This window comes from Chiroxiphia lanceolata, chromosome 11 (assembly GCF_009829145.1).
Source record: "Chiroxiphia lanceolata isolate bChiLan1 chromosome 11, bChiLan1.pri, whole genome shotgun sequence".
In the NCBI taxonomy this organism is placed as follows: Eukaryota; Metazoa; Chordata; class Aves; order Passeriformes; family Pipridae; genus Chiroxiphia; species Chiroxiphia lanceolata.
The window spans coordinates 7,697,614-7,713,552 of NC_045647.1; the positions used below are offsets into that span (position 1 = coordinate 7,697,614).

General features: G+C 44.1%; 1 protein-coding gene across 1 annotated transcript in view; it reads left to right on the top strand.

Annotated features, from left to right (window-relative positions):
* CADPS (calcium dependent secretion activator) overlaps positions 1-15,939 on the top strand; it is a 211,082-nt gene that overhangs the window by 100,694 nt on the left and 94,449 nt on the right. The window contains 4 exon segments of the mRNA XM_032699168.1: positions 876-1,015; positions 3,007-3,073; positions 11,091-11,199; positions 12,305-12,517. Coding sequence (XP_032555059.1) covers positions 876-1,015; positions 3,007-3,073; positions 11,091-11,199; positions 12,305-12,517 — 529 coding nt within the window.

Below are 15,939 nucleotides of genomic sequence, written 5' to 3' on the forward strand. Positions count from 1 at the left end.
CACCTAAAAGGACACATATGGAAACACCAGAAGAAAATGGTTGGTGTGGTGTAGCTCTGGGAGAATACTCTGTACCTTACTCTCTGAGAGAGCTGCTCAGCTTAGCAGCGGTAATAAAGGAGTGAGAAAAGCACAGCTATGATCAGGAAAGATTATTAGCCTCTTGCAGCCTTTCAGTTAGTTTGAGCCAAGCACTTGCACTGTGTTCATCTGCAGTCACTGGTGTTACCCCTACTGGAGACCCTCCCATAATTTCCTCGCTGCAGATTTGATTTGCTGTCATAGCACAGTCAGACACAGCAGCCTACCTGTTGCCTACTTTATCCAGTCATCACAGTAAATAATCAAGCCAGCTTTCTCACAACTTGATAATAGCAGTAGATGAACCATTGTAGGTAGAGGTTTTTGAGCCCTGAAAACAGCACACCTCACGTGGGAGGTGTCAGGGAGGCTGGAGGTTGTCCAGGTTGTACAAGTCTGAAAGTGGGTGATTGCAGTGGGCAATCTCGGCAAAAAAACTTGTTGCTGCTTTGCTAATCACATCAGTCCACCATCATGTCTAGACTGATTTACCTGGACAGTTGCAAATTCGTTTACCACGATCTTTCCATAAATGACAGGAGCTGATAATGAGGTTCTGTCTGCACAGCTCCATGAGCTGATAGAGGAACCAAAGAATACATGACCTAATTCCAAAATAATAAAATGTACTTTAAGAAAGCAGTAAAAAGCTGTCCATCCTCGCTGATGTGAATAGACATATCCAGACTGACTTTTAGGTCAAAAATAGCTCATCCGATGTGTTTCTGTTCCCCATTAAACCCTGTTTTGTGAACAGTTTTTCTCTTTAACATTGTTGGTTTTAATTCTTACAGGTTGTTCTCCATCCTACTCCTAATAGCCCAAAGCAGTCAGAGTGGCACAAAATGACTGTTTCCAAAAACTGCCCAGATCAAGACCTGAAGATCAAGCTTGCTGTGCGAATGGATAAGCCTCAAAACATGAAGCACTCTGGGTAAACATTTGTCTCCCTCTGAACTCATTTTGTTTTGAGTGTGCATTAGGAAATTTCTCTTTTTTTTAAGATTCTGAAAGAGAAACTCTTTTTCTCAAGTTCACAGGAGGTGAAAGAGAAAGATAAATATAAAAATGGCATTAGTTCAGTCCTTTTTAGTGCGCTTTCCATATTCTTAGCATAGTCTTTTTTAATCCATATGAGCTAAACAGTTTAAATTTTAAACAGTATTCATCAGGAAATTGCTAGTTATGCTTTTTCCTGTGAAGAAATAGTAGGTGAACTGCCCAACTCTCTTGCTGAGAATAATATAATTTTCTAAGTTATTCTTTGTTTTCTTGTATTCGCTGCTCAGAACCACAAGTGCAGTGCACGTTCTGCTTGAAATAAACCCCAGTGTGATTGCCATTATTTATACTGAGATATACAACACAACTAAATAGCAGTTGCCTGGAGCAGGACTAATGATCTGGAAGGTTAAAAGAGAAACCTCTTCCCTCCAGGAGTGAGTGTCAGAGTCTCTGGGGCCAGAGAGGTCCCTGACTGCTTCCACCTTCATACAGTTACAAAGATCATCCTTGGGAAGATCTAGCTAAGGCCATTGACAAGGCTTCCCTCAGAGCTGAGGATGTGATAAAAAATTGAAAATGTTCAGGAAAGTCATTGTTTGGGTTAACTCTTTCTCCAGTATGTTTTTGGTGTTTTAAAAATGACGTCAGTACATTTTTATTTTCATAGCATTTTGTTAGATTCAATCCATTATTCGTGGTTTAGATCCCTCATCCTCTTTAATTCCTCTTCCTCCTGTCTTCTCTGCTGATGAGATCAGAGCCAATAGCCACGTGTGAAGCTTAATTTTTCCACCACAATCACAGGCACCAAAAGCCAGAGAAGACAGATTCCCTGTCCTGCTTGTTTCCTTGACTGCACATGACAGCAGGGCCATTCTCAAGCTTTCTTCAACTAACATTTGATTTAAATGATGCTGCTTAAAACTCTGAGGTTTATAACATCAGCTTGCTACCAGAACTGAGGTTGTCTTTCTGTTGATATTAGCAGCAATAGCAAAAAGGACAATTATTACCCTATTCTTGGACTAGCCAAGGACTCAGTGCCCACATCGGCATCACTTGGAATTTTGTGGCTTAAACATTCATCAGGAGTATGCTGGATCTCTTTTGGCATAAGGAACCCCTACCACAACCAAAAATGAAGTGTTTTTCTATTTCTTGAGCCAGAAATAAAGTAATTTAATTATACATAAAACATACTAATGCTGAATAATATCCTTGTGTTTATTATTAGCGTGGTGCTGCCACTAGTTTTGCCAGTGTCTGTGTCACAGTGGCCACTTCATCATAGAGATTAAATGCTTATTTTGACATTAATTTTAAAAGTTAATTCTTCCTTTCTAGAAAACAGTAAATTCACTCTTGCTGAGAAATTATTCAGTTTGCTTAAATGATCTGTAGCCAATCAATTTCTAGGAATTCAACTGTTCAAAAAAATGTCCTGTTTAGTCAGTCCATGGATACTGGATCCTGAGTACTGGGTTTGGTGTAGAAAGTGTCCCTCTGTTTGGCAACTCCCCTCAGCCAAAGGATTTTGTGAAGTCTTAAATTAACATTAGGGATTTCTCTCCCTTAATTCTTCCGTTGCAAATGTAGTCTTTGCCCATCTCACCATGTTGTATCTATTCCCTGGCATCAAAGTGCTTCAAATTATGAGCAAGTTGAGAAAGACAAAGGGAAAGAGAGAATTAATACTGTGTAATGTCGAGTCTTTAGAAGCTTTTTGTGTCACTTTCTTTACAGGATATTTGTTCAGGCTAGAAATAAACACATTTGTGAATGCTGCTGGGCTTGAGAGTCTTGTAATTACTCCTGCTCATGCAATAACTTCATTTTCTAGGTGTAAAGAAAAGACACTGAAAAACAAGAGAACAACAGATAGTTACTTGTGTAATGAATTCACCTGTTCTTTTCTCCTAGGTATTTATGGGCCATTGGTAAAAATGTTTGGAAGAGATGGAAGAAACGATTCTTTGTCCTGGTCCAGGTAACAGATGTAACTAGAAGTGATCTTAAATCACAACATGAAATATTTAAGTCTTTCCTCTGGTGATTTTTGGTGCCTCGTGATGGATGCTGAGCTGTGGTTCTCTATAGGGTGTCTGTTAAGTCATGGATTTTTTTCTAAGCATATACACATTTTCAAGGATATCCCAGCTGTGAGTTTCCAGATGCACCTGAATGCTTGATGAAATGGTGAATCAATTTTAGTGAGGAATTAGTGAGGTGAGGAGGAAGCTCAGTCTGTCTTGGCTGGAGGTTCTTGCTTGTAGATGCTCCTTTCTGAGCCTCCAGGTTAAATTTGGAGCCCACTCAAATCTACAGAAGTTTCATCACTGGCTACATGAGAGTCACATATTGTTCTTGATGTTTATCTTGCCTTCACATTCATTATTGCTTCCCATTGTCTACAGCTCTCATTGATCATTTTGCAGTGTCTTCCTTTTCCCCTTTTTTCTTTCTTTCACGTTCTGCCCCCCCAGTTTCAGTAGACCTGTGTATTTGACCATGATTAAGAATTTCAAGGAAACAGATAAATGTCCTCTGTGACCTAAAAAGATCTGGTCAATACTTTGTGTGTTAGATCTTCCCTCACCTTCCAGTGGCAGCTGGAACCACTGCGTGTGGCCCCAGTGTGAGTGATCCATCTCACACCAACCTGAGAAAGCCACAGAGTCCTCTTGGGTCCATCTTTCTCTTCATTCTCTCTGGACTCCCAGGCTATGTTGTGAGATATAAAAGCTTTGTGCAGAGTCCTGTATGAAAGCAACACAGATATGCTCTGATGAAATAATGTGGGATCCCACTGAGATCTTGTGCCAGCACAGACCTAATGTGATCAAGTCAAAGGGTGAAATCCTGCTGCTACTGAACCAGATGGCAGGTCTGCTGCAGAGGAGCAGGGATTTCACCTCTATGTAAGAACAGAGATGGTGTAAACCAGGTGCACCAGGCTCCACAGGTGGCATGGAGCGTGCTTGTGTGCTGGCTGTCCTGTGCTGGTAAGGGCAGGAGTCCAGGCAGTCCATCTTCACCTTACACAGCTGGCTTCTCTGGTCCTAACTCACCTACTGTAAACTGGCTAGTTTGGTTTGTGTTAATTATTGCTCCAAGTTCAGCTGTCTCAGTAGGAAACTTAGTTGCGTTCATTCCCCATTTGTCCATCGCTGCTGGCTTCCATAGCACTAAATTGTGGGGCAGATAAGAAAATCCATCCTTAGGAAGTAAAGGGGATTTATGATGTGCATGACCCATATAAGTAAGAGGCTATTTGGAGAGACCTGTTGAGTACCTAGTCCAATAAACAAATGTGATCAGCAGGGACAGGTTAAGTGCTCGTTTTGGACTCCACATGGGGTCAAAATGACCACAGAGATGGGCGAGTTAGTGTAGAGCAGCCACAGGAGATACCTTCATCCCTCTTTCCTTTTGGAAACTTTATGCACTGACCCTGTTCTTTGGCAGGGATTGAGAGATTGCTTTTCTCTGTATGTTTCCTTTATTATGTTCTGAAATGAAGTTAGAAGTGCTGTGGCAGTCTGTGATTACCTGTAGAGCAATCGGTATTGCTTTTCCCTGAAAGACAATTCAGTCCTTTTAGACCAAGTTCTCAATTTTTTTTTCCTGTGAACAAGGATTCTCCAAAGCAGAGAATCATCTTTCCTGACATGGTTTCTCCCATGAGTAAATCTGTTGATACTCTTCTGTGCAAGGTTTTGCAGGTTTGGATGTGGATTCCCTTGTCTCGTAAGGAGCCTTTCTTCTGGCCGTTCAGTGTGGTTGCATTTGCTTCTCTAGTTTTCAGCTGCTATATATTCTTCAGCTTGCTGTGGAATCAAAGCTCTCAGAGTTATTCCATGTTTTCTCATGTTACTAGGTCTGTATTCGTCAGTTGGCATATCAGAGCAGAATTTGGCCAGAAAAGCAATTCATTTGAATAAGATGAGCAGACTTTTGCCCCCAGAGAGTCTCTCTAGCCCACCTCAGAAATTCCAGCTGCCACTGCAGCTTCTCTGTTATGTTACCGTTTGCTCAACATTTGGTGCAATGTAAAGTGTTCTGCCGTACATCAAATATAAACAAGAAACACTCTCTATGCAGTCCCTCAGATGTAGTTTGAGCATATTGAACATGTCAGCAGGCAATAAAGATGGAATAAAAATACTTTGCTGTCCGTATGTTTGTCATTTGCTTTTCATGCAATGCAAAGGATGGGTGCTGATACGAGCAGGGATTGGCAGTAAAGGTGTTGATGTCCAGGATGCTCTGAACTCTGCTAAACCACAGACAGAAAATAACCCCCACAGGAAGGTGAACTGGCTCTGTTATGTAGAGAATGGACAAGGAGCAGCCCCTCTTTCAGGAGCTCGCTCGTCCACACCAGCCTGCAGCAGAGCTGAGAGATGGCGTCCAAAGCATAAAGTCCCTTTGGGATATAGGGGTCTGGTCAGTCCTTGACAATGCCAGGAGGTCAAGGCTGAATTTGGATGAATAACTGAATATTTCATTTCTGATCCCTTGTCTCTGTCCTTTACCTGTAACATCCTCTATTGCAGCCCTGTCTCCTCTCCGCTTGCTTTGCAGAGTAACCTCCTCCTCCTCCTGGTCTTGTGCCCTCTCCTGCCCCTCTCTCCCCATTTCAAATGGACACAACCTCGATACCTTCAGTGCTATTGGGTGGTACCACTCTGCCTTTTGGTACCAGCAGTTAGGAAATTCGTGGTAATAAATACTTAAACTCTTCATAACCATTTAAACAAGGCACAAAGGTGCCAAACTGCATGGGCGGCACCAGGGAGGAAGGTGTTGATGGCAGTTTGTCTCTTTTGTGTCAGCGATGCCTCGCCGGCATGAACGGAGGCTTTGCGCGCGTATGGAGGAAAAGGAGCTCTGCTGGGAACGCTTCCACTGCTACTTGGCTTGTGTAAGCCCTGGGGAGAAGGGGAAAGGAGCAATAACTGCCTTGTAATTTGGGTGGAATAATCCCTCGCACCTTCTGTGTCTGTGTAGCTGCAAGGGTTATACAGGAGTGGAGTGATTTGTTTGGGTATAGTGGGTGTGAGCAGTTCCTTTGTACCATTTCTAAACCTGAGCCTCACCTCTCCAGCACCTGCCTTGCTGGGTGGACTTGGCTCAACCTCTCGAGGAAGGTTTACAGCGTGACATGGCTGGCAGAGCTGGTGTGTGTGCTCCTCCAGCACGGATTCATGCATTAAGAGGGGTTAGTTTTCTCTTCCAAATGAATCGCAGTCCTCTCTGCATGCTGCCCACCCTTCCCGTAGACACCCTTCGAGATGAGCAGCAGAAGAGCAGAATACTGATTAGATGTAAATTACATGGCAGAGACTCGTTACTTGCCTAATTTTAAATCCTGAGATATGCAGTGTGAAAGTGATGGCAGAATATGGCCCTGAGCTTGGATGGAAATGGTCGGCAGCATCACAAGTGAGGAAAATGCTTCGTAAAGGCAACCGTAATGCCAGTGGCAGTGGTAAGCAAAAGCAATGGAGCTATTTAGGGCAAAGTTCTCCATGACTGATTAGGAAAGAAAATGTACATCCATCGCAGATGTTTTAAGTGTTCCCTAAGTTGCTGTATCAGCTGCCTGAGCACAGCATACAAATTTCAGCCAGTTTGCCAGTTAGACCCTTGATCATGCAAAGGCTGGGATTTTTGATAGCTGACAGAGCTTATATTAATTCTTTGCAAGGTCTAACGTGCTGTACTGGCAGCAACACCATGGTTGGTTCTGGTGGGTTTGCTGGCTTTGCGATAGAAATTTCTTATAATGATTCTTAAGGGCAAGTGAATTAATTACACTGAGATTTCAGACTGAATCTGTTCTTCTCTTGTCATAACCCCATTTCTGTGCTCTGGCAGCATATGGGAAGTAACACTCCATGGTACCTGGATGACATGTCTGCTGTGTAGCTTGAAGCAGTTTTCAGCTGATTGTGTCTGATGGTGTTTGCAGAATGTTGTTGGAACCAGATCAACTCTCTACAGATTAAAACCAGTTGCAGTGTCTACGCCTGGATCTATTGTTCTAGTGACAGACTCCCTAAACTCAGTATAATTTAGACTAACAGTGACAGTTCGTGCTTTTAGCAAAACTCAGCTGACTCGGGATAAATTGAAATGAAGTAAGTGTTCAGTAACTCTGAATAACCACCAGAATCTGAAAATAATTCAGCAGAATTGCAGTGTTGCACACCAGCAGTCCTAGACTGTGGTCCTCAAGCCAAGGTAAATGATCCATTGGCTGGTCCCCATAATCATATTAAATCATGTTTTCTGTTAGACCCTTGCTGAGAACTAGGCATAAGTGGTGATTCTTGAGAAATCTTGAGTATGATGATACATACAAAATGTCTGGAAACTGCTGGTTAAACAGATGCCACAGCCTGTTACATCTGCCTGCGATAGGTCCTGCACATCCCATCCATGCTCACATGGGACACCTTCCCACCACACAGCCCTACCCCAGGAGAGCACACACACCTCCTGCTTGAAGAGAGAAGTTGGGACAATTGCTATGTGCAATTTTTTAGAGCTGAATGGATGTGCTGAGATGTGAAATCTATGTTGTTTTCACTTTTTTTTTCTTTAAGCTAGATCATTTCCTCTGCTCATTTGTGTCAGGAAAGGGCTCGGGAGGCAACATACAGCTGCAACCAGAGGACAAGAGTCTGCCATCAAAGTGTAAAGCTGTATTACAGCTGGCAGTATCTTCGCACGGTTTCTCTCCCTTGGGACAAAATGCATGCTGTTAATCTAGGAAAGGTCCATTTAAGAATTTAACCCAAGTAGGGCGGCGTTGTGTCAACAGTGAGAAAGGGGGAGGCGAATGACTGAGCTCAGAGTGTGAGGCATGACAATTAACAGGTTTGAGCAGGATCCTGGGGAAAGCAGTGCTCGCTAGAGCAGGAGTCTCTGGTGGAGAAACAAGGACGAAGTCAGGACTGGTTAATGCATATCTACTGTATTTATTAATCAGTTGGATTATATAGCTGGTGACAGAATATGGTCAAGTGCCAAGAAAGTCAGATTTAATTTAGCAGCCTGGGAATACTGAACTTTGGCATTTGTCTCCCGCTGTCTTCTTCCCCTTTCCTGAATTTCTTTGTCTTTTTCCCTTTTCCCCCACTTCCTTTTCCTTATGTTCTTTTGTCTCAAATTACTTCTCAAAGCATTTTCCCTCTTTTGTAATGAACCAGCCAGGACTGCCTTGGATTAGTTCCCTTCTTTTAGTTTCTCTCAGTTCAGCTTCCTTAGATGCTCCTTTTCTGGCCCTCATCGAGTCCCTGGATGAAATCCCAGCTGCTTTGAGAGTTTGTCCCTCACTGGGCAGAGATTTTTCCTCTGTCTTCCTTCAGTTTCCTCTCTGTATCTGTGTTTTTTCCAATTACTCAAACCATTCATCTTGCCCGTCCCATCTGCTCTCTCGCTCTCATACTCAGCTATGGTTCAGTGTGAACTCAGCAGGCTGTAAGATTAATTTGTGCTATTAACTGTTTCACTTGTCTGGCCACTTCTGAGCTTCTACATAAAGGAGGCTCTGTAAAGCACAACATTTTAGAGGACTGATGAAAGGCAACTGCAATCTCCGCTTGACCCTACAGTGCTGTTCAGCAGTGAAGCATAACCATGACATACCGAGTCTTCTAGAATCTCATTTTCTTGGGTTTTGCTTTACCACTGTTTGTAAATGGAAGGAGCCATGTTGCACTAGTAGCCGTGGCACCAGCTTCTCTCTGACCCCAAGCAGTAAATGCTTTGGGCAGCAGGATAGGGCACACAGGCTGGTTAGCCAGTCCTTGAAGTCAGTATCTTGAGTTGTTGAGGTGCAGGCACTCTACTTGGCACAGCTGGCACCTCTTCCAGAGGCCATCGATAGCCGTGTCCTCCTTCCAGCCTGATCCTAGCCTGCTCGTGCCAGCAGGCTCTGCAGCATTCCTGAGCTTGGGCTTTGCCCTTGAGCTGTGTGAGTAGAGAAAGAAATATGAGGTGAACCCAGGTGAGCCCTGGCTCACCACATGTTATAGACCAAGTTGTAGGTTTGTCTTACAGGTCTCTTCTACTAACAGTGTAGAGATTCTTCTTTAAAGGAAATCATGTGCATGCTAACAGGAGAGACCTCTGTCCCAGCATAACTCCACCAGAGCGTACAGTCTACATCTGCCTTTTATGACCTTTAACGTGAGAAGTACAAACTCTGAGTGTTACTGCTGTGTTGGTATGGTTGGCTATTTGATAGGGATGACGAGTATTTTCTGGGTCCAAATAGGAGCGGAATTACTTTTATATGAAGAAGAGCCTGAAGTTCAGACCTCGGGTCAGAGAAGCGGCAGCTGAACTACTGAATGAATTTTACCTGTTGCTGTAGAGCATAGAGGAGAAGCAAAAAATACCATTAGTGGTATTAATGTTTTCAATCAACATCAGCGTAATTAGCACTTACTTATTTCAGGAATTGAATTTATCACGCAGTCTCTGAAGTTCTGGCTGTCTAACGCAGGGAAATCAAATCCTTACCTCTCAGATGAGATCTCCAGGAGTTTGCCATTAATCAAGTACATTCCAAAGTTTCTCCAGGAGATGGCAGCAGTATACTGCAAGTACAACTGAATGAACACTGCAGGAGTCTGAATGTTGTGCTGTGGGGCACTGGGTTATTTTTAGATTTCTTCTTGTTAATCTTTTTAATTTTTGTGTTGCCGGTACGATGGTAGGCATGCAAAGTTCAGAGCATGGAATATGCACTGGTGTGCTCCTGCTATTGGTCTGTTACTTGTCAATCTTTCATCAGTGCTGGTAGTTTTAAGGAGGATGCAAGATGCTTAAAGCATCACTTTTAGTCTTACTCCCACAAATGTGTTAATGATAGGGTTTATTCTTAGGTGGCTCTTGGAGCTGTTCCTGGAGGAAGGCACGGTGCAGGCAGGGCTGCTGGAGCAGGCTGGCAGTGAGCAGAAACCCATAGAGGGCAGCAATAAACTGAGCGGTGGCTGGGAGACTCTGTGCCAGTAGATGGGTCTCCCGACTTAGATAAATGACATTTTATTAGTGATAGATGTCACCAAAATAAGTGCTGCATGTGTCTTTGTAGCCGAGAGATTTGGCTGGAGTTAGAGGGCAAAACCCTCAGCCCAGCCATGCTCCCACCTTTCAGGATGTCTCCCAACTTCCAAAAAATGACGAGCGCGACTCTTTGCCACCCACCAGAGTTTAAAAGTTTCCTCCAGAGGTCAAGAAAATGTCCAGACGAATAAAATTACGTCAGGCGTCCAGGATGTGACACAACCTTAACAAAGTCATTTGAAATCATTTGACAGTAAATTTTCCCGTGAGTTCCTAGCCTGGGGCACGGAGAATCCTCTCCTCTCCTCCTCCCTGGACAAGCCTCTCGCCGACCATCCAGATCGCAGCACGCCGAGTACACGCGGGGTCTTGATGCGGCCTGATGGGCTCCTAAAGGCGATTCGGGAGCCTGGCAGAGCCCCCGCAGCTGAGTCGGCTTCCGTCAAGAGCTTGACATTGAATGTATCGTGTCATGCAGATGGTACCTCAGAGGAGTGAGAGCTGCCATTTACAGCACTGATGACAACAACTGCCGAGATCAGTGGGATCTTAAGATTGCTTTAATATGACTGGCACCTAGCAATTTAGCTCACATTGTTTGTGACAGGGTGTCACTCTTGCACTTGTCTGGGGATGAATGATAGAGGGTTATAAACCGTGGAGCTTCCTCCTTTGGAGGAGATTAAACCGCTGTATGTACTGATGTGGAGAATTAGATGCCTGCCGCAGCAGGGTGTGTAAAGAGAGGTATTTGCAGAAGCCTGGTAAAAAGTTTAGTCTGTCTCATATGGGCAATGACCGTCAAAATTACCCCACCACCCCCAGCCCCTGCAAACATGCTGTCAGCGCGCAGCGTTTGTAAGCGCTTTGGATTGCCTTGTGCTGACCACCCGGTGCCATCTTAGCTTTGTGATTTCCTTCAGGTTAGCCAATATACATTTGCTATGTGCAGCTACCGGGAGAAAAAAGCTGAACCTCAAGAGCTGCTGCAGCTCGACGGATACACTGTGGACTACACGGACCCACAGCCAGGTACGGGGCTGGCGGGTCGCTCTGTGCCCGCGGGTGCTTGGCTCACCACGCGTGCAGCTCCCCAACAGGAGTCTTCTCTCTCTCTCTCTCTCTCTCTCTCTCTCCCTGCCTGCAGCTGAACTGTGATCAGCATTATTCTAAATATGTTTGTGTTTATACTGATCATTAGCTATGCATGACTTTACTATAAATAGATCCAAGGAACTGTGCTAAGAGTTGCACCAGAGGAGAGAAAGACTCGTCTCTTCTGGGGAGCCTAAGTGAATTAAACGTGTAAATCCCAATGAAATTTGATTGTGAACTGAATGCTCAAACTGAGTAGTGATTCTAACCCGTGCCTTCAGTTTATATTCCCTAAATTAAAGATTAACAGCTACGCCTGTCTTTGTTGTAGAAAATATTTATAGGACCAAGCCAGCACTTTTGCTTGCCCCATTCTCTCTCTGATGGATATCAGCATGTGGAAGGGGCAGGGACAAAAAGGGCTGGTACTTGGAGGTACCTGTTGAGTGGTGAGACCCTTCTCCAAGTGGAGGAGGGTCCAAGTAGACTTTTATTTCAGTGGGGCAACACACTGAGTGTGGTGATCCTCCCCATGCCCTGGATAAGGGTATCCCCAGAGGAGACGAAGAAAGGCGCAGTAGGTTGGTTGTCAAGACCTTTATTCCAGGTTAACAGTCATGTTATGGAGATGGGAAGATGTGTGCCAAAACAGGGCAAAGGCAGAAATAAGGGCATCATCCAAGCACCTTTTGTGCGCTGTAAGCACTGATGCATTCAGTCTAATGGGGAACCTCCCACCACATCCCTTCAAAACCCATTTTTAATTGGGCTCCAGTGCTGCAACTCACATGGGACCTGCACAGATGGGGCTGTAGGTGAGAGAAGCAATTAATCCAAGAGTGTCAGGGCATGTTTTAGTAATTGGAGTGCAGGATGGTGAGCTGTCTTTCAGGTGAGTTTGATGCAGGGGAGGGGACTGAGCTGGGAGCAGCATGGAGCTGGCTGAGGTGACACCCAAGCAGTGGTGGGGTGGGCAACTGGGGAGATCCCCTAGCTGACCTCAAAGTCTGTGAAACTGCATTGTCACTTCCTTTCCTGCCAGGTTTGGATGGCGGCAGAACGTTCTTCAATGCTGTGAAGGAAGGAGACACAGTGATTTTTGCAAGTGACGATGAACAGGACCGTATCCTGTGGGTCCAAGCCATGTACCGAGCCACCGGCCAGTCTCACAAACCTGTACCGCCTACCCAAGTGCAAAAGCTAAATGCTAAAGGAGGAAATGTACCCCAGATAGACGCCCCAATCTCTCAATTTTGTAAGTAAATAAGTTCTCCTAGAAAGCAGAAGTCTTTGATGGAAAGATTTTCTGCACTGATCAATATTCGCGCACATGTTTCTGATTTCAAAATGAAATGTTTTTTCATTATCATTAAGCTGCTTTTTACATCAGTAGATCCAGAAGCGGTTAACCTCTGTGTTTAGCACAACCAAACCCAAGAAACAATATTCCTTGGGGAACTTGTCAATGGGTATTTTAAAGTGCAATACTTGATGGAGGAGAGAGACTGAGATCTGAGAGCCTGAGACCCAGCTTGCTTTTCACAGACACGCGTCTTACCCCCACACAATAAACTGCACACCCAGATCAGAGTGATTCATTAGTGCCATTAGCTGTCTATCAAATGCATCACGTGCCCAGAACTACAGGTGCAAATCTTGCAAGTATGAAATGCACACACAAAAAGAGGTCTCCTGTTGAATATTCAACTGTAGGAAAACATATGGTATTTTTAACAGGTTGCTTTGCAGGCCAGTTAGATGTGAATTTAGAGCAATCATCTTTTAAGTCGTAGCTATGCTGCATGTCCTGTGCAGTTATACCCAGTTTGCTTCATTTGAAATTTAGAGCAATTTCTTTTGTCTTGCAAATGTAATTTGATTATAAACCACACAAATGCCTCCTCACTCATTTTCCTTGAAGGTCTCAATCACACGTCTGCAGCCCCTTTGTTATGTAACATACAGCAGTTCTTGTTAGCTTCAGCAAAAATTAAGAATTGTATCATTAAATATAAGTAAGGAAAAGTGGTAAATCTTAAAGAATTCTCCTAATTAAAGCAGATTTTAACATTTTAAAATAGTCTCTGTAAAGCAGTTATGGAGTATATTGTTACGAGGAACTCAGAAAATCTGCCCTTTGCTTGTCAATAGCATTTAACCATCTTTTATATTTGTTTGACTTTTTCATGTTGGTGTTTATAGAAAACAATAGTGCAAGACATACGGCTATACAACCAATGTTACAGCAGAAAACCTCTGCTTGATGCTTTTTAATTTTTTGTACTCTCAACATGCCTGCATATTTTGGCCTCCCTTCTGTCTTGCGTTGCTACTGCTGTGAGTGAGATGTAGTGTGATGCAGCATGGTAAACGTGCAGTGAGTGTTTCAATTTCAGTGGCCCTCATCCTCCTCATCCCAGTCAGGTCACTGACTTTGGGAGTGCAAGGTGTAAAGAACTGGGGTTGGGAAGGAAGGGCGCCTCTCAGAAAGCCAAAATGGGGGGTAGGAATTGGCCTCTTGTAAGTGGGACATTTACTGGCTGTAATTAGCCTCTAGCCTGGTTGAGTTGTGCTGACCTGAGACTGTGTCCCAGAGATTTTATGTCCCTCTGCCCAGAGTGTTTCATCAAAGAATTCTTGGAAATAGCAGGCATAGGTCCTTCTACTGCTGCTATTTTACATGCTGAAAGCCTTCAAAGCCTAGCAAAGGAGAGCAGCAGAGGGATGCTGCTTGTGGCTCCCTTTTCCTAACAAGTGATGCTGAAGGATGCTCATAGCTGTGGGGTTGGTGCACAGAGGATACACTCCTGCTTATCCCAGCATGATTCCTGTGGAGTAAGATGAGAACAGAGAACATCAAACTAGGGAAGCACCTTTCCCTTCAGTCGTTTCCCATCCCTGCAGCCATCAGGCCTGGAGAATTTTTTCTGCTGGGTAGATTCCTGATGTTTACAGAGTTTTCAGTTTGTCACACCAATATGTTGGTGGGCAAAGGTAAGGCTTGTGTTCCCAAACACATCATAGCAACTGTAGCAAAATCTGCCAGGAATTTGAGGAGGAAAAGGGAATGCCCAGGGCTGCAGACATTTGAGTGTGATGTCTCCATGCACAACCAAGCACTGTGTGCATGGGAGAGCTGAACCCCTCTGCTTAGAGTACCCGGGGTGGAGAAAGGGCAACTTGCTTGTCTAGCCCTTGACAAGAAGCAGGGAGGTCAGTAGCTGAGCCCAGGAGTCCTCTCTGCATCTACCCACAGCCCAGCACATCCATCAGAGCCTTGTGCTGCTCGTAGTCCTGCAGATTCTATCAGCCTGACTGTGCTCAGAGCTAGAGAAATGCCACAGGTTTGACCTTGTTTTTCCATCTCACTCACCTGCCAGGAGGCAGGGATCCCTCATCCTTGCTTCTAGTGAAAACAGCCAAGATTTCACTCCCTGGTTCCTCCAGGGCATCCAAGGGGGTCAGGATCTGACCTCAGTTTCTCTCACTTGTTCTCATGCTAATGCCAGCTCCAAATCTGGATCATTTTGCTTTTTATAATGTCACCACCCTCTTTCCACCCACAATGTATTTTTCCAGAAGCTGGGCAGCTTCAGGCTCCCCTTTTTGCTGCAAGCACTGGGAAACCCTCTTGGTTGTGTTGTGCCAAAGCCTGGAAGAGAGAAACTAGTCTGCTCATCAGTCCATCAGTTCGATGATGACTTGCTACCTCAGCATCCTCTGGGCTAGTGTGTTTTGACCTTGGTCTTCCTTCCTCCTCCTCGTCCTCCTTTGAATCTAGATTCCTCTGACAGGTTTTTGTGCACATCCTACAAGAGGAGTAGGGCAACATGCCATAGTACACCTTCATCTCAACAGCTAAGGCTGCTCATTTTTCATATTTCAATGTCTGTACATGGCAATGCTCATTGCAAAAGTCATTGGGTGCAGCAGTTAAATAATCCAAAGCAGGAGTGAGTCATGCATGCTCTGATGGCTTGTCGGGACTCTTAAATGCACAAATACATATCTCAGCTCCTTCAGTCTTGAAATTCAAACATATCAAGTATTGCATTTTTAAAAGGGTCTTGGTTTGTTATTGGGTTTTTTTGGCTTGGGTGTTTTGGTTTGGGGTTTGTTTTTGTTTGTTTTTTTTTTTACCTGCAGAAAGGTAAGGACTTTTGCGAAACATTCTTGTACATTTATCTTTATACCTGTCATTTTCTTTTTTTGTGCTTATTAGAGGCTATGGTGAATGAGGATGTGCAAAGAAGTAAATGTTAAGCCATTTGACGAGTAACTGTTGTTACAGCTTTCATGTCGTAGCAGTCCAAGACGGCTCATGCGCATGCATGCACACGCAGAGAAAATCCAGCCCTCCACGCCTGGCATGGAGCTGTCTGTCACACAGAAACTTGGGAAGGACATATCTTGTTCTTTGGGAAACTTGGGAGAAATAGTGAATTCACTTAGTTCCCCCCTCTTTTGACTTAGTAGATACAAAGTTTGAGAAGCGCTCAAATTCTCATCCGCAGTTTGATGGCAGCACTTGAGTTGGAAGCAAACAGACAGCTCCAAACCAGGGTGGAGTTTATTTTATTTGCTGTTTAAGTACTGAAAAAAAAAAATAGATCCTGCTATTCATTAATTTTTGTATGACTCTACAATTCCTTTTATGTGGGTGAACAATACCTGTTA